General features: G+C 35.0%; 1 protein-coding gene across 5 annotated transcripts in view; it reads left to right on the top strand.

The window, feature by feature from the left end:
* Positions 1–336: 336 nt before the first annotated feature.
* The window catches only part of LOC145944593 (cytotoxic granule associated RNA binding protein TIA1), a 445,453-nt gene continuing 425,543 nt past the window's right edge, over positions 337–20,246 (top strand). For all 5 annotated transcript variants that reach the window (XM_083053014.1, XM_083053042.1, XM_083053024.1 and 2 more), the window contains exons 1-2: positions 337–922; positions 1,251–1,560. In XM_083053014.1, coding sequence (XP_082909140.1) covers positions 1,309–1,560 — 252 coding nt within the window. In that variant the 5' untranslated portion in view covers positions 337–922; positions 1,251–1,308. The remainder of the gene's footprint in view (positions 923–1,250; positions 1,561–20,246) is intronic.

The following is a 20,246-nucleotide window of genomic DNA, read 5'->3' as shown; positions in this document are numbered from 1 at the left end:
CACAAGAACGGGATTCGGTAGAACTCAGCATATTTCTCAAAAACATCTTTTTAGAAATTGTGACAAACGTGAAGAGTAGTTTTTGACACAATTGCATCGCTTTGTGGTGAATAACACACAATCGGTGGTAATAAAATTAACGAAACTCGAAAACTGGAAGTATCAATATATAATTGCAAATACATTAAAACTCATATTTTTCTCTCGTAACATATAAAACTGCAGCGAGGATTGTAATTTTTCACTGATTTATTTAAAATCAGCAGTCCTTCACGTGCGTCAGTGTTGTGATACAAAATCAAGAAATAAAGTCGAAGTGAAGCAAAGGTTCGTGAAGCAAAGGAAGTGAAGAAAATTTGAAACAGATTGAAAATCAGCGTCTGCCACGCGCAAGTCTAGAGTTGATCACCTCAAGTAAACAGCAAAGTAGCAAAATCCCGCCCGCAGGCAATCGTAAGCTTAAAGAGGCCCAGGTTGAGGTCGTTCAGCCCGGCTCGACGATCAACGTCAACAGGACGTATCAACAAACCCCCCAACAAGGAGGGTGGGTGCAGTGGTGCAGTGGTTGCCGAAGGGCCAGCGAGCTTGGGGTGGCCTCGTCCACAGGCGCCTTGGCACCGAGCGCACCGGGCCCCGGGGCTGCGGTGGTGGGTTGCCTGGTTGGGGTGTACCCGTGTTCTCCCTCCTCCACGGGGCCCAGGGGCCCCCTAAGTCATCATCTCCAGGCTATTCCTAACCAACAACAGCCGATCGGCTGCCGTGCCTGTTGCTGCGCGCATAGCAATCACCAGCCAGCTTCGGTCCAACTTACCAGTCAACGGGGCGGTCTATCGCTGAGGGTAGCGAGGGTGGCGTCCACCACCTCCGTCCGAGCCGCCCCCTACGCCCATCCCCAGCACCAGGGGCTGGGGCAGGAGTGCAGGTAATAATAAATCATTAAATATACATTGTAGCTTCACTTCGACACGTATATTACTACTCCTTACTACTACTACTACTACCACTACTAATACCACTACCACTACTTCTACCTCTACTACTACCACTACTACTACCACTACTACTAGTGCTACTGCTACGCTTCTATTCTGCTCGTCATCGTCATCGGCAGTGTACTTGACAAAAATAATATAATAAAAGTAACGATCTATACGACGCGTAGTAGTACGCCGAAATTAAAACAAATATATAAAAAAAACACGGTTGATGGAGTAAAAAAAGTTACCCAAAACAAAAAACGCACGAAAAAGGTGTAGGGAGGAGACGGGGGCATTGGGTGGAGGTGGTGCGCACATCCTCGGCAGCCCGATGCTGTTCGTCCCGTTCACGGTACCCACCTTCCCTGCGACGCATCATCAGACGACTCATCCTGCGCATCAGTCACATCATCAACAACTGCAGGCCAACACTCAAAATCCGGCGCAGCAGCCGCAGCAGCTCACGCAGCTGAATCAGCTGAGTCATCTGAATCATCAGGGCATCGTGCCGGCGACGACCAATCAGCCGACTATACACAGCACCAGCTGTTCGCCGCAGCAGCAAGCAACAACACCGAATAAGGTAAAAGAATTGCTCAATTGCTTGTGTGATGCGACTGATGTGTGCAAAAAGAATTTTACAAAAGTATCCAACCATTGCATTGCTTGGGAAAATAAAATACATTTTATAGTGATTGAGACGCGGCAAATATCATAATAATACTATTTTGAATTTTACTCATACATATGTTAATTATATTAGACACGCCAATGCGTTAGCAGAAGAGCTATTATAATCAACAGGGCGCTATCGCATAGATAATGAAATAATAGCTGATTATTATATATAATGTGATTATCTGCACATAAGTAGGACCGCGAAACAAAAGCGCTTGATTTTAAAGCTGTTACTTACAATTAGTTTCCTAATGCAATGGAATACATTTAAGTCATATTGATGATAATTCCAGTATATCTTGTTATCATATTAGCCAATATTATCGATAAACCTGATTATATAATTTATAAAATAATAAGATATATATAGCTTATTAATTATGTGTGTGATAATTAAAAAATATTATATATGCAAATCTTAATATAGTGTCAATGTCAATTTATCATCATGTTATTACGAGAAACTCTATAACTTAAATAGAAAAATATTTCATATTTTTAATATATTAAAATAAATATATAAAATATAATATTTCATAATTTAAATATGTATTATAAATTCAAGATTTTCTTTTTTCAGTTAAAATTTATTATAAATAAAGTAACGTTAATAAAATAACTACTAAATATATAGCTATATATGCAGATACATTTCTGAATCATCTTTTATCTATAAAAAAATGCAATTTTAATTTGATATATTTATGGATAATCACGTTTCATTAGCAGTGTCTATTAACATTAATACAAAATTAAAATATCGAATATGAGAAATCATATCGTTCGTTTAATATTCCAAAATTGTGCGACATGTAGACATTAACGTAAATTTTCTAGATGCACCGTATACGAAATGGGCCAAATGCTCCCATGAAAATAACGCAATATCCGTGTTGCATTTAATATCGTTCGCAATATCAGTATCGCGATACAAGTTTTCGAAACGCAACTGCTAATAGATATTTATTAACATTGGCGCCGACAGCCCTACGATCTATAATCTATATGTATATAACGAGGATTTCCTTTCTGGCCGTTTTACGTATCCAAACGACCTCTTCCCTACCAATATCGCCCATGGTGTCAGGATTGTTTCTTCATTTTTCTCGCTCGCGCTTCCTCGCAGCTATGCGCTTTTATTATCCTGGCGTAGATTCAAGTCAATTTTCTTTAGCAAGCCATAACTTGTCGGAAGATTCTCTCGAGAAGCACGGCGGCCGATGCGCTACAGTAGACATCATGGGGTTGGCAGCGGGAACACGGTTTAATTCTTGAAATCTGGCAATCCACGGGTGATGCTTCCTTTTCCGGAAGTCCGTCTTCGCGTAGCACAGTTTGAAAAGATTCTCAACTCTTTCTGCTTTTGGCGCTGCCACGATAAGATGTATTACGATTTCGTGCAAATTACTAATTATAACATGCCGAACATTGAGAATTATTATAGACTTCTCTTCTTATATATAAAACAATATTTTATTAACTTATATACATATATCATTGATTCTAATTCTATCTAAATATTTTATAATTTATTTTTATATTAATATTATTTTTATAAATATAGAGAGAGAGAATTGCATATATTGTCTTAATATAATAAATTAAAAATTTACTAATCTTTACAATCGCGCAAAAAAATATTAAATTTACTTGCAGTTCTAAATAAAACATATATTAAAAGAAATTTTCAAATTTTGAAAAAAATTTTCTTTTAAGATATTTTTTCAGGATTTTAAAATGTAGAAAAATTAATAGATTCTAAATTAGTGAAAATGTCTACGTATATTTAACATATGCTATGTGAAACGTTTGATCAATAAACGATGTGTGAAGTGACTCTCACGTCACTCCATGTTCATTGTGTTGAACATACTACACATTTCTCCATTATGTCGTATACATATAAATACGCTTCGCGTAGTACACGTGAAAATGTCACTGACTTAATATACGTAGCGAAGCTCCCCATACGTGTATTATTACGAGCAACGTTTACGCATTATATACGTGTATGTGCTATATAATTTACGTAGCAGTAACATATACTCTGTTGTATACATATACATATATGTGTTATATATGCAAGTCACGACATCCGTATGTATTACAAATTCAAAGTGTCTCCACGTGACTGTAAAATGTGTACACACTCTATGTACATCGTTTCTTGAACTATACGTATAAATTTCTATAAACTAATATTACTGAATGTGCTCAAAAGAGATGTGAAATGTTATAAATTTTTTCACATTGATTTTTATAAAACAAATTAAAATGCCTTATTTAATGCAAGCTTCGTTGTGCATTGCCTTTCTCGGTTAACTTTTAAATTGATATAATGATAATTCTCTGTTTCTCAATTTTACTATATTTTACTGCTTTAAATGAGAATTTAGTTGTTTCAAAATTAATCCACGTTCAATTAAAGATCAGAGCTCTGCAGTTTCTTTCTCTTATATGTATCTCTATATATGTATATATATATTGTCGTCGTCTACTAGAAGTACATATATAAACCTATACATATATAAACTTACGGGATGTATTTAAATAATAGAATCAATAATTACAACATCTTTGTTCAAAAAAATGATGTTTTCCTACTCGTTATAATTTTTACTATTTTTTCAATGCAAAGAAGTATGAGCAAAATAAATAAAATAGAAAATATATTAAACTGAGATTATCGTTATATCTATACATAAATTATGTACTATGTCTTTCTCTCTTTCTCTCTCTCTCTCTCAGTATTTAATAATTTGATATTAAATGCCATTTAAAATGCCATTTAAAATGTGAGCATAATTATCGGTATCGAAGGAAAATTCGTAGAAAAATATCTTTGTAAAATAAGCGGAAGACGCTTTCTCGTGCAATAAAGGGTTACAACTTCGCAGGTAGGCCTTTACGGAAGACCAAAGTATGAAGAAGCAATGAGGGGGAGGGAGAGTGAGGGAAAATACCAGAATTTCTAAAGCGAAGGAAATAGCTGCTATCCAGGTGGGTGGGCACGGGTAGCAGGAAGACTTTGAGAGTTGTTCGCGTAACTTTATTAATTAAAGACCGTTAGTCCTTGTTGCTCGATACACCTTATATAGCCGGTCATGGTTCTATCGTACAAAGAACAAGCCTTCTTGTCTCTTTTCTTCTCTCTATTTCTTGGCGCCTCCGACAACGCGCTTATTCACGTATTGATCATCGTCACTATCCATTGTAATAAATAGTATTTTGTGTTATTTGTTTTCATGTATACTGTCGTTTTTTTCTCGCATGCGTAACTAATTTTTTTTATATATGCAGATTTTAGTCTATTCTTTTTTTTTGCCTTGCATAGTAATTCAAAATGTGTAACTTTTAAATTTTTGCTCACAAATAACAATAAATTTTATAAAAATAAATAATTATTTTTAGACAGTAATGTCGATATTTTAGAAATACTAATTACAACTCTGTACCAAATAAAATGATTATCAAACTTTTATATTTAAATCTTTCAGTTTAAGTTATATAAGTATCATCTTATTAATTATCAGTTATATAAGTATCATCTCATTAATTAAATTATTGGTTCCTGATAAGTACACTTCATTATGCTAGTAAGCTGGAAAATTAGTAAGAAACTTAGGAAAGCAAACTCGTTAAGTACGTTACTAAATGTTATTAGCAGAAAATAATGCAAAAATAAAAATAATTACCATTTTTTGATATTTTTAGTTAATCATTTTTTAATGTAATGTTATAAATAGCATATCTTCAAAAAAGTGTAACAATAATCTATGTAACTATGATATTCTAAACTCTCGTATTTCGTTGATTTCAACTAAAAATAATTTAAAAAGAAACTACATATGTATGTTGTTCGCACGTTTTTTTTTGTAGAAACAATTTTCTTGAAAATTTATAATTTTATAGTTACCACATTTTTAATTGATACTGTTGAATTATTCCTTGGTTAGTGATATTTTCATCGTTTATATTTATTGCCGTTACAGAAAAAAGAAATATAGGCTGTGCGTATTATTTTAAGTTGCATAACTTTGTTTTTTTTATTTTAACTGTATATAATAAAATTATATAGTTATGTTGTTCCACGTTGTCATGATTCAATATAATATCGCGTGTCCACAAGGTGTTAAATCGAGAGACAAGCACTGAGCGTTATCGAAGGCGCTTTTTACTCGTATCATAGCAAAGAAAAAGGCGACTCATTCGCGCCACTTTATCTTCTCATGTTCTTCGCATTGCCTTTGACTCCACAATTCCCGACATTCATCATCGTCACCATTTATCGTTATTTTTCGCGAAAAGGAAATATCCCACAATTGCCACCGTACAATATCGCGTTATACGTGAATTCTTGTTAGGCTATGCGACGCTCATTTTCGCCGCTGTCGAGTTTTATTAGCACCGCTGTGCGGGAAAGAAGATCGTGCAGGAAGATAATTACGAGTTGGCCAACGAACGTAATGAAAAAGAGTAACAAAGATGCATCCGACAGAAGATAATCGGCTGGTACTTGTCATAATTACAAAATTGCTTTCCACATGATAAAAATGTGTTGCGGCAAAGAAGAAAGTGCAAAAGGAACTCATTATGAGAGGGTACGTAGGTTGGACCATGTGCCTGCCTACCTGTGCGTGCGAAGCGTTAGGAGGGGATGCGAATGAAGGGTGCTAGTAGAACCGCGCGGTGCCGGCTGAGTGGGACATTCGCGAGGGTGGTGTGCGGAGGTGGCCTCGTGTTTTCAAGGGAAAGCGCCGGCGATGGCCAGGGGGTGCGCCGCACGCGGAGAAGATCAAAGTACTGGAGATGATTTCATTACGACACGCCACTCGTCTACTACGTTGAAATATCAAAAGAGTGGCGGTCTCACACAAGTATGGCAGTCAGCGACGCGGTTCGGCGTCCGCGCGCGCGGAAGTTTTCTGCACAATGCGCTCTTCTTATACCGGGCTAAAGAGACTGGCGAAGCACACGAAGTAGAAGAGGGGAAATACAATGCTATAAGAAAAAGTCGGAGCGCGCACGAGGCAACCTTTCGCATTTCTGATTTCAAACTCTGCTCTATTTACCCAGAGGGAGGAATATTATTAGCTCAAGCTGCCATTGTCGAAATAAACTCCCGCCGTAGCAGGATCCGAACAAATGTCGAAACTTGTTGCTCTATTGTATTTAAAAAACTTTAGATTGATCTGTGGTCAATAAGCACTATCATTTAGAAATCGATTATTACATGTGAGCTGTTTACGATGTTATTGATTTGTTGTGCGAAAGTTTTATATCTTTAATGGATTAATATAGGTTTTTTCTTCTTCAAAGATTATAAAAGCTAATCAAGTAAAAAATTTCCTTTATCCTATAAACAAAATAGAAAACAGATATTATTTTTAGACATTATATTATATAGAGTAATTTGTAATACATATATGCAAATATATTCTATCTATCTAACACTATAATAATTTATTAGACTATAGAATGTGCGATAAACGCATAACAATATTTACATTAGTTTGTTTTGCACGGTTTTTGTATAAAATTCTATTTTTAAATATAAGAAATAAAGAAAATTTAATTTTTCCACACATATATACAAAGTGCGAGAAAAAATATAAATTTGTAGAAAAATCGGCTGAGTTTTGTGTAAATTAATACACGCAACACTTTAAATTGTTAATTATTTTTACCGCAAATTATTTCAATTATTATCAAAAAGATTTGATCAGAAATTTTAAACATACGATGTACGTTGGGACTAGATTAAATTGCTTTCGCCTTGTTTTTAATTATATCGAACTCGAAACTCGTTAAATCCGGCACACCTTTGACCGGTAGAATAAATTTTACAGGCCTTTGTATTTTTAATGTCCTTGTTTCGGCCTTCCATCCATTCGCCGTTTATCGCTCCCCCCTATCTCGTATGTACGTAGTTTAACGACGATGAGCGCGGAGAAAATCAGAATTGCGTTCGGTTTTGTCCGCGAGAGATGATGCGCCGCGCAATTTTTTGTGATTTCAATATGCGGTAATATTCTCAGATCGATGTGCAAAGTCGTTTAGAGTCCTTTCTCTCTTCCTCTTTTTCTCTCTCTCTCTCTCCCTCTCTCACCCCACACGCGATCGTGTATGCGCGCCGAAGGGTGTACGCCGGCCGGATGAGCCAGTAATTAAAACGAAATTCGTAAAAAAGAACGGTCGCACACCGTCCGTAATGCATACAACATAATGGATACAACGCGCAGCGGGGGCCATCATAAAATTTTACAAATGAGCGTGTGCCCAAGCGGCGGCAGCGACGGCGGCGGCTTACGTAGAGGCGCGGGGGGTAGACAGAGGGAGACTCAAAATAAAAAGAAAAAAAAAGCGCGACGTGCACCAAAAGCAGGGGCAAAAGCCGAATAGCGCGTTGGCAGTGCTTGCCCTTTCTCCGCTCTTCCTCTATTTCCTCTTTGCATCTCCGGAACCTCCCGGAGCACTCCCGCGCGTACCGCAGATACAAACAAACAGCAGCGAGTCATACAGACAAAGTAACAAATGCCGGACATTTACATTTAGCAGCGAGGGTTCTGCCACACCGAGAGAGCCCTCCACTCATCCCCTCACTTCGTCACCAGCTTCCTCTACGCTTTGTCTCTCTCTCTCTCTTTTTCTTTCGTTCACCAATACAATTCGTGTTTTCTTTCTCTTCTCTCCTGTGCATGGATCGCTTGCATCCGGCATAACGAGGGCGCACGTGTACGCAACTTATAATATGTACGGCCCGCCGTTAGCTTCGCTTTCCGGGTTTCTCGGCACTTGCAAATTTTCCACTTTTAAATGTTAATTTCTGTAATTAATGGCATTTCTATTGCACGTTTCAATGCTGATTCTCGTTGATGTGCCCTTACCATTCTATCTAACAATATCTTACTGAAAAACAATCGTTGTGCTAGCGCTGATTCATTTATATAAAGCGACACGTCACACTCAAGTTTGCATGTCCAATTTAAAAAATTGTTTCTTGAATCGTCAAATTTTGAAATAAACTGATATATCACTTCGTTAAACATATCGATTTTTAAAAAATAGACTACAGAACTGGGGTTATATTGATACATGTACGTATATCTATATTGTCCGATTTGACTGCACTAAATTTGTTTGGAATAAGAAACGGTTTATTCGTTTCAACAACTCCTAACGTTTGTACGTGACTTTCATAAAAGACGTAATCATCGCGTGAAACTGATCAGTAGAAGCTTTAAATGCATAGGGTGCGGCGTCTGACAGGAAACGTCTGACTCACCTCGATTTTCAAAATTTAAATCAAACGATCTTTCAAGAAAAAGAGCAAAAATTGGCTAAAATGTTAAAAAAACAAAACTATTTATATGTATATACATAAAATAATTTTATTTAATAAGAATATTATTTGTATTTTTAATATAAAAAATAAACTAAACAACTAAAAAGAAATAAAACTGAACTAATAAAATAAACAGAATATAATTCGATTTTTGATAATCCGTAAAAATTAAAAATATAAGAAAGAAAGAAGAAAAAGAAATTATGTAAAATAGAAGTTTATATATATTATATACAATATACAATAAGTTATATAAACTTTACAAAATAAATTTTATATAAGTTGATAGAAAGGTTCCATAGCATTTTTTATGAAATATTATATTTATTTATATTTTTATTTACTCGATAATATTTATAATAAAGTTGTACAAATTATCAGATTTTTCAATCAATTCTTTATGAGATATTATTAGAAAACAAAGATTTTTCACGAGTATCGGATAGAGCGTCAAGATAATTTTAAGCAAAACTGACACATGATACTATCAATTATGCTAAATAGCATGTTTAAATTCCGATGTCCATCGAGCAATACCATGCTACGAAGTACGTCGTGCGTGATCGGTAATTCGATCAACATGGTAAACGTGACAGAAAATTGATGTGTTCCGTGTATCCAAGTAGGTAGATATCTGAACGATATCTCTAGCTAATACTGACAACCGATCCTTAGCCATTCAGAGAATAACGGATATGCTTGGCTGCTTGATAACTACGAGTGTCCAATTATTTCCTGTTAGCCGTCCGATTGTCGTCCATTCCGATGCAATGATACTTCTACCTTCGAAATAAGCGATGCAACGATGGCGTCGCCTCCGACAACTCTACTTAATATAATTATAAAGTATCGATCCAATTCTGTTCAAGTCAAAGAGGGTTGAAAGTAGAAGATTACTAAACGTTTACACTAAAGTCATTAGTAGATCTTTTAACTGATCTTGTATTCTTCACATATCTGCAACAGTTTCCCGTTTGCAATGCTATATTCTATAATATGTATGTACTAAATATCTATAAAAAATATTGATACGAAAATCTTTGCATTAATCATTAAACTTGATACAAACTTAACTCATACGCGTGCGGTGGTCGTTTCTCTCGGTACAATAGAGAGATATTCATTATACATTCATCAGAATCTATAAGTCATTAAGATACAATAGAAAATTTTCCTTCAGTTAAATGAGGTGCTTGCAGATCGTTTGTTAATTTGATCGACGCCGCATGACGTATATCCGCTTCGCATGGTAGTTTAACGAAAAAAAAATAAAATAAAATACGAGGCGGAGAAAGCAGCAGAAAACAAAACGGCGCCGACTAAAAGAGGTCGGAAGGGGAAAGAACGTGGGCAACATACGAGGGCTGAAGGGTGGAAGTGGGCGTTGGGCGGTGGCGGCAGAGAGCGGTGGAGCGACTCGTTATGCACGAAACGCATTACTTTTATCTCGGGCAAGCCGAGAGTGGCGCCGAATTGCAATCAATTTTTTGTCTTTCTTCTTCAGCCGTACTCATCGCTCACCCTCTGCCTCACTCAGCCCCATTCTATCCCGCGGTCCACTCCGGTTCCGTTCCTTTTAGTTCCGTTCTGAACTGATCCGTGCCTGCACCGCGCCGGGCCGTGTTTCGTTTCGTTCGTTCATTCGTTCGTTTGTTCGCTCGCTCGCTCGCTCGTTCGTTCGTCCGCTCATTCGTTCAGGATGGCTGGCTGGCGTTACCCCGTGCAACCGGAATTTGCATCCGGGATCCCACTATTTGCATTTCAATTCCGCGAGACTCTCGCTACCGCGCTGCCACCGCCGCTGCCAAACGGCGGGTACAAACATAAATACGAATTCAAGGGTCCACAGGCTACTATATACCGCCTGACATCGCTGGCGATTTGGTGCTCTTGTTACGCCTAGTTACTGACCACCATCCGATTCCCTGCACCACTTACCCATTATCAAATCAAGGAAGGAAGCTTGAAATGTCAATGAATCGAAGTACGACAGATTGCATAAGCATGTCTGTTGCGCTAAGTAAATGTATCTTCAATATTGTATACATATTCTTTTTTTTTATATATATATAAAAATGCTTGTAAAGATTTTTTTTATGTTAAACTCATTCTGTAAAATGCTACATTTTGTAAAAAAAATAATAAAACTTGTCAAATAGTTGTATAAAAATTAAGTTAACATAATATTTACATTTTTTGCATTATTTATAGCATGTGCAAATTATATACAAATTTTTGTAAACAGATGATAATTGAATTAATACCGTTAGCTCTGATTATTACATTATAATACAATATATTTCGTTAGTCAAAGAGCTTTCTAGCTTTTAGAAATGCATGATTTTTTGTTATAAAAATTGCAAATATATATAAATATATATATATATACAGGGTGTCCGGTGGTTCGCGTTTCACCTGTCGTGGACAGATTCCTGGGATCATTTGGAGACGATTTTTCCTCAGCGAAAATGTCGAGAGAGGTCATCATTTTTTGCATGTTCCCAATTTTTGTCATCATGTATCTTTGTAACTAAGCCTTAAATTAAAATTCTATTAAAGTAAACTCTATCTGAAATTAACTGAAGAATGTGATTTTGTTAATATTTTATTTCCACAAGGCTTAGTTTGTGAAAAACCCTTTCTTTTCAATCGCTTATAACTCGAAAATTATTGGTGCCTCGACATTTTCGCTGAGGAAAAATCGTCTCTAAATGATCCCAGGAATCTGTCCACGACAGGTGAAACGCGAACCACCGGACACCCTGTATATAAATGGAAAAGAGTTATTCACAAAAGCAAAAGTTTATTTTTCATTAATGAGAGCACAATACTCGCAATTAGAGGCGAGTTAGTTAGTTGGCTTAAAAACTTTAACACATAGCATGGTTTAATACGTAGCATGGTTTCAAATATTGTAGCATAGTATATTCCATAGTTTATTTATGCTGTTGAAAAAAAAAAGATTTATGTATACAACATAAATCATTTAATTTACAATTAGCAGCACACTATACTAGAATTCTGCAGCGACTTTGAATACTTTAGCAAATAGCCACATATATTTGATATTAAATTCCATTATAAACTTTATTCAACAAATAATTAATATCTTTTAACCTAATGTTTAAAATTCAGAGACAGTAGTATTCTGTAGTTAATTTTTTCGTAGATATATCTAAAAAGCTAATTGTAAGGGGATCAACGATTGTTGTTTATATTTTGTTACAATATCGCATAAAGAGTAATAATCCAATAAATGAGCCAAAAAGCTATCTTAAATTGTGCATATAACTTTTTTCCGCGATATTTCACGTCAATGGAGCATCCGCATTCGCGTCTCATCTTCCGCAAATAAATCTTGGCGTAATCGTTCCATATGGCCGCATAGGAAAAAACATTAATGCGACGCTTTTCCTAACGTGTCCACATCGGAGCACCTACATCCGGTGATTTATCGACGCTGATACATGATAGCAGCCGCGTATCACATCGGTATAACTAACCCCTTCATTCCGGTGGGGCCCCTAAGGCGATGCTCTCTTCGCCGTTCATGGTCCGATCGATCACATATACTTGCTCTCTTGTGTTGCCGCCGCCGCCTCCGCTCTTTCTCTGTCGCTCTTACATTCTCTCGTGCGTCGAGTTGGCCGATCGTGATCGTCAAAGGGTCGCTCACTCGTAATCAGTCGTGCGAGGGCTCACGCACGTTCTGCCGCGACTATCGGGGTCGTTAACCCCCACCTTCTCCGCGCCCTTTCCGCGCTATTCCACCGGTCGATCTCTCTGCAACAACATGCAGACCCTCGTCCAGAGTCGATGCCTGCCCTCGAACCCCTTTCACGGGCAGCTGGATCTCAGGTGAGACGTGAACGAACAAAAGAAAATAAAAGAGTAGGGAGACGGAATAAAAATAAAGATCATGGAGAGGAGAGGTATCCGTGCGTGTAAAGCCATTCACTGAATTCGCGGGTGGATCGTGAGATGCGATGTTTAGCATTTTCCATAGTCACGGATCCGAAATCTTTTTAGAGATGTAAACGTCTGCTGTTTGCTTTCTACGATACGAAGCAATAGTCAAGAAAATTAAATGAGAGAAAAATTTCTAATACCAGCTATATTAAATGTACCTACATACACAAAATATAAAATATTATTATATTTAAAACTGATTTATTTATTTGTTAATTTAGAAATATATAATAAAAAAATATATATATAATGCTTTTTTGCGCGCATTCGCTAACAAAGTAAAAAATATGTGGATAGGGGGTAGATTTTCTGTAAAAATCGAGAAACACAGTTGTTTGGTGAGTCTTAAGCCATTTCTTGTGATCGCAGGTGTATCCTCTCGTAACGTATCATCTTGCGTCGACCATTGCGGAGAGCCGCGGGTTTTCATCGTGTTATCCTTTGCTTCCCTTCGGCGTCTCGTTCCACCGCCTTGTCGCGGAAAAGTAGCGACGGTAGAAAACTAAGGGCGGTGGGAGTAGATTGCAAATGAGAGCTTTTGCAGTGGCTATATTTCTTGCTGAGGTTTTTAATCCTGCGTGCAATGCGATGCCGGCTCGACAGGCAGAGCCGTCCGAGCTTTGCTCGTTCTTTTCTCCATCTTTTTTTCTCTTTTTCTCTCGACCTGCCGGTTACCACCCTTCTCTCCGTCGCCTTTGCCTCACTCGAGTTTTCTTTTGGCGTGACCGCTCTTTCTGTCAAGTACTCGCCGCGTATAAAATATTCGCTCGTATTGTATTTGCATATTTATGTATAACTCGGTGCATGATAAAAGGTTTGTATGTAGGTTGTGTGTCCGTTAGAACGATTCCAGACAGTGATATTTTATTATTATTTATGTTTATATGCGCGCGCTTGTATATGTCAAGTTGTCAGTACGATTCTAGATAAATTCACCGTAATTTAATCATCAATGTGATTTCAACGTAGTGGCGATTATACAAGTAACATGAAGTTATATCTTACCAAAATTATGTAAAACATCTGATTCGCCATCATACACGGAGATTCCCATCTCGACAAATGCACGAAAGAATCGAAATAGGGTTTATAAAGTGTGTTAGAAAAGGCAAATGAAAACAGCAATCTTTATTAAATCAAGCTCTCTCATGTCACATGTATTTTATTGATATTTCAAAACTATGAAAACTAATTTACAGTAATATAATATATTATATTTCGTTTTTTTTGCATTGTTTTTCTGAATTTTGAATTGGAGTGGCAGCAGCTATTGTTGCTTTTAAAGGTTACATAGCTCCTGTTACTAACCAACGTAACCGAGCACGAGTAGTTAGGGTATAATAATGATGAAATATATGCCCCAATTGTGTCGGTCATTGTGTATTACGTGTATTTATATATATAACATATATTTATCAATTGATGGCAAAAACCCCCCTTATTAATTTAAACACGTTATGAAAATAAATATTTCCAACAATATATATATATATATACACACTAGCGGATCCTGACGTCGATAATGGGGGGAGGGGTTGCAAAATTATTTTATTTAATATTTTTGGTTTCATGGTTAGCTTTTATTCTAGGATCAACGACGTCGATAGCTCTTTAATGTTTGTTTTTCTTTATTTATATTTTTTAAACAAATTCAGCAAAACTGTTTCTTTTAATTTGCAAGGGGAGGGGGGTTAACCCCCCCCCCCCCCAGGATCCGCCAGTGTATATATATATATATATTATATAGATATAAAGAATTTCGCTTAATTATTTTCATGCAACGAAATTATCTCATCATTTCGTCCTATGTCTGACTTAATCTATACTTAACTCCTTGAATGCGTAATGAGTATAATTTACAATGTATCTTATACATGCATGTTGTATATATTATATAGATATAAAGAATTTCGTCTAATTATTTTCGTGCAACGAAATTATCTCATCATTTCGTCCTACGTCTGACTTAATCTACACTTAACTCCTTGAATGCGTAATGAGTATAATTTCCAGTGTATCTTATACATACATATTGTATATATTATATAGATATAAAGAATTTCGCTTAATTATTTTCGTGCAACGAAATTATCTCATCATTTCGTCGTATGTCCGACTTAATCTATACTTAATTCCTTGAATATAATAATTCCTTGTTGTACGAAAATAATTAGGCGAAATTTTTTGTATCTATATAATATATATTATATATATATTATATAGATATAAAGAATTTCATCTAATTATTTTCGTGCAATGAAATTATCTCATCATTTTGTCCTATGTCTGACTTAATCTATACTTAACTCCTTGAATGCGTAATGAGTATAATTTACAGTGTATCTTATACTTATATATATATACACTAGCGGATCCTGACGTCGATAGCTCTTTAATGTTTGTTTTTCTTTATTTATATTTTTTAAACAAATTCAGCAAAACTGTTTTTTTTAATTTGCAAGGGGGGGAGGTTTAACCCCGCCAGTGTATATATATATATATCTAAAGAATACAAATTGTTTTATTTGCAATAAGAAACGTAATTACAACTGCAATTACGAAGATTCTATGAAATATTTTTAAGTAATAAAGGCAAAGTATGAGAATTATAATATTAATTTTTAAATAATTTCTAAAAAATTGTACTTCAAGTTGTTGTATTGATTTAAAATTTGAATTTATTAATTTATTAAAATTTCTTAGATAATTTACTTAGAAAGACTAATTCACATAATGAGCATTGGATTTCTAAAAAAATTTTGCATATTAATATAAGATATTTAATTCGATAATATAAAATTTTCTTGTTATTTTATTTTTTATATTCTTATTTCAAATTTAACTATTACACGTGGCGGATGTGTATTTTAAATAAAAAAAGAAAGAACATGCACGCAGATTTATATGGTTAATGCGCTCAGTCTTTCGGAACAATCGTATTTCCATCGTAACAATTCGTCCGTTTACGAGTTTTCTGCGTCGCAGCTAACGTTTGTCTACGAGACATATTTTCTGGTTTGCGAGGATGTGATATCTCCTATGGGAAAAGCTAGAGCACCTGCTTGCTCCCAAGTTGGTCCTAACGCAATATCATGCGCGTTGTACTAGAAACTAGCCATTCGAAAACTATTGCACACACACTACGTATACGGTTTGACGATAAGCGTTATCATAAAATTTTTTTATTTATTATAAAAGAATTACCAACACATCAATTTTGATTCATATATTAAAAAATAAAAAAATAATTTATCAAAATAATATCTCTCTTTCAATACTACATAAGTAAACTACAATATATATTATTTATATTTTATTGATATATTTTATATATATAGTGATATATATATCAATAAAATATATTTCCAATTATTTTAATTATTTTAATCTAAAACTTGCAACATAATGTTAAATAACGAGCAGCAAGATGTATTTAAACAATTCAAAATTACAATTCTTTGAATACATTAACACACTAGGAGCTCTACGCAATAATCAGATAATCGTTAGCAAAGTCCAAATTTATTTCATCAATATACAGTTGGCTTTCAGTGTTCGATGATAATAGGATAATCGATGAAACTGTCACCTCGTACAAGAGGCGTTTCGATAGGCGGGATTCTGCCGTATTTCAACGAGACAAACCAAAGCCACAGTACGCAGCGTTAAATAATTGCTTGGTATCCGTTCGATTCTCGAGGGTGATTCGAATGGTAGGGTTGTCGATGGAACGAGGATGAAGGGAGGTTGCGCGAAATGGAAAACCACGAAAAAAATTGAAGCAACAAAGAGGCAGAAAAGAGGAGTGAGGGAGCGAGAGAAAGAGAGATAAGCGATAAACGAATCAACGATCGTCAGCCACAGGCTAACCACCGATCGAACCCGAGCACTCGACGCCAACGAGAAATTGAAAATGGAAATGTTTAATTGCCCGAAAACACACAAAGCGTGCTTTGATGCAACGTTTTATATTTTTCGGCACATCCCCCAGTAATCATTCGGGTTAATACGTTCTATACAAATGGATAGATCATCAAAGAAGGCATCTAAGAGAAGAGCAAGAGCCCTTTTGTAGCTGAACTTATTACAATTAAGTAAAATTATTTATTTATATATCTATTAATATTATTGCAAATGTACAAGAATCTTATACAAGTATTTAAAAAGTCATAATAGATTCCTAACGAATAGAAAATAGCTGGCTGTTGCAACGTGACAAATAGACCACGCGATAGAAGAGAACGAATGGAGAATAGATAAGATTGGAAAGTTTCTCTTGAGAAATTGCCATAGACACGAGAATGTGACGAAGGCTCGAATCCTCTTAAGCCAAGGATAAATACAGGAATCTTGTTATTTCGCTCAGCAACCGAGAGATCTTCTTCGTGGTAGGACATACATTAACCCTATACGTATTTATCTTCCGGCACTAAAGCGCGTTACGAGTACTTCCTTCCACGGAATATCAGCCGAGTTAATTAACCATGTCAAGAATCGAGTGATGGCACACATCGGTATACATAATGGAATTACATTCAAATTGAAGCCCTTAAATTGAATATAATTTGTGCAAATACTATATTAAATCTAAATTTATTACAAATATACACATTTTTGGTATACGTTATATTATATTTAAAAAATTAATTAAATATTAATTAATACAGAATGTGTGTTCTTCTAAAAAATTGTATACTGTAGTAAATATCAGGAGAGTTAATTTAAATTATCACTTCAATTATCATAATCCTCGCAAAACATTCTTTAATTTACGAAGATACGTTATCCTACCGCGTAACAGAAAGGTCTCCTGGAGCGTGTCTTCAATTTTACCTAATAAAATGGGACGTAGCGCCTTGTTAAGCCACCCTTTGGCGCTTGCTAGTAAATTAATGAGCTCACTGCAACACTACACCGTGCAAACCCTTATACCATCCCCCAACCACCCTAAGGCCCACCTTCCCTCTACACCACTGCCAGTCTACCCGCTTTGCGCTCTGCTTGGTCTACTCTCGAAACCAGCATTAAATCATACATCAGCGCACGATGCGGCCAGGAGTGACGAGAAGGAGTTAAGGAGGAGGAGTAAACCCGGGAAAGCCAGGACGAGTGTAGAGGTGTCGCATCTACTAATAATCAACCAGAATTTGAAATTCTACGTGGTTTATGGTCACGAAAGGAGATATGTAGCAAGAATTGTTGCAAAATTTAATCGCTCCAGCGACGTGATATAATTTGATGTAACTGAATCATAAATCAAGTAACGAATTTGTGCATCGCATAGAAATAGATATACAGCCAAAGACTCTAATAATATCGATTCTTTTATATAAAAATTAGATTTTATTTTTTCTCCAAAAGCGCGCATAATATACAATATAATATTTTAATCAAATTTAAATAATAATTAATCCTTTTCTAAAAAAGATATGTAAAGTCGATAGTAGCATAATATCGAAGTTTATTGTTGTCGCTTTTTTACGATGCTCATTGGCTGTCAAGATTCGCGTTGTGCGTTACATTCGTAGCATCGAGAGACTGTTATCGCGAGGGTTAACAATTTGACAGTTTGTTCAAAATAAAATAAAATAAAATAATATGTTTGAAATAATATGTTATAATACTTTATCCGCGATTAATAATTTTGACAGTTATGAGCTGATTTCTGTCAAAAAATATTAATCGCAAATAAAGTATTATAACATATTATTTCAAACATATTATTTTATTTTATTTTATTTTGAACAAACTGTTAAACTACTAACCCTCGCGATGACAGCCTCTCGATGCTACGAACATAACGCACAATGCGAATTGAAACAGACAATCAGCATCGCGGAAAAGATGCAACAATACTTGCGAGAATCGATTTAACTTTTTTAAAAAGGGATGTTATAATATTTTAAATTCGATTAATATTTTTGACAATTATCAGCTGATTTTTGTCAAAAAATATTAATCGCGGATAAGATATTATAACATATTATTTAAAATCGGGTAGTTCATAGCACATCGGATGGTTCCCCTATCATATAACCATATAGCCACATGTATCTCATCCCTTTCCCAATCAACCCTTAAATGTTTAAGTATCGCGTATGTACGCGATATCAAAATTCAGTCATAAGTCGATATAAGTCAGGCCGATCGATCGGCCATCGATTAATTTATTCCATATTTACTTCGCACCATTCACATGTATTACAATCTTACAGATGACAACCGAGCGGCGAAAGAATCGTGATCTCTTTCGACCGCATTTTTTCTCAATTTAAGATTTTCTTTCGAACAAATGAATGAAGGAAGAAAGAAATAACACAGAAGGGAAAAAATCGCGTGAAAAGAGAAGATCGCGTGGGAGCGCGAAAATATTAAAATAATTTATTATTCCTCACTCACCGATACGTGCAATAGCGGAGTTGTAGTACACAGCATCACAGTACATGATCTGAAAACAAAATATTCAAATTATGTATATATACATATGTCAAATATCTCATAAACAATAGTTTAGAAAAAAATGTTTTTATATTGCATACCTCACAAAAAATATTAATAAAAAATAAGATATTATAACATAATATTTACAACATATTACTATTTTATAACATATTATTTTAAAATTTAATTAGCAAATTTTCGCTTTTTTAATATTTTTTGACAGAAATCAGCTGATTAAAGCGTTAATTTGCTAATTAATTTTTAAAATAATAATATGGTATAAAAATTAAAATAAATTAATATGTTTTAAATAATATATTATAATACCTTAAACTCGATTAATATTTTTGACAGTTATCAGCTGATTTCTGTCAAAAAATATTAATCGAGTTTAAACAAACTTTATATTATTTTTTTTTTAATATTATTTTTTAACATAAAATTGAAGAATGGTGCAGGCGTAGCGCGCGCTTGTGTTCTAGTATATACATATAAAGAAAAGTTAAAATTATTTAAAATAAAAGAATTTTATCGTAATCTTTTGTTATTTATCAATTAAATCGAATTCGCATAAATTGCGCAATAATTGTAAATTTTATATATAGTATACTTTTATGTTTTTTAATTTTATTTATTTGATTAATGTATGTAATGTTATTCATATTATATGACATAAATTTTGCTAAATTCAAGTGCCAATGGAATTTCTTTTTTTTAAATATATGAATAGGGGAAAGCAGTCCGGTGTTATCCCAAAGATGGCCCAAGTGCGGTCAACTTATGTAATCCTCTTTAAAACCGACAAGAATTAACTTTAGCACATCGCAAATTCGCAC

The sequence above is a fragment of the Prenolepis imparis genome, unplaced genomic scaffold, assembly GCF_030444845.1.
Source record: "Prenolepis imparis isolate NDT839.2.m4 unplaced genomic scaffold, iyPreImpa1.0 SCAF_1, whole genome shotgun sequence".
In the NCBI taxonomy this organism is placed as follows: domain Eukaryota; kingdom Metazoa; phylum Arthropoda; class Insecta; order Hymenoptera; family Formicidae; genus Prenolepis; species Prenolepis imparis.
Note: the sequence above shows the minus strand (reverse complement) of the source record. Positions and strands in the feature narration are given on the sequence as shown.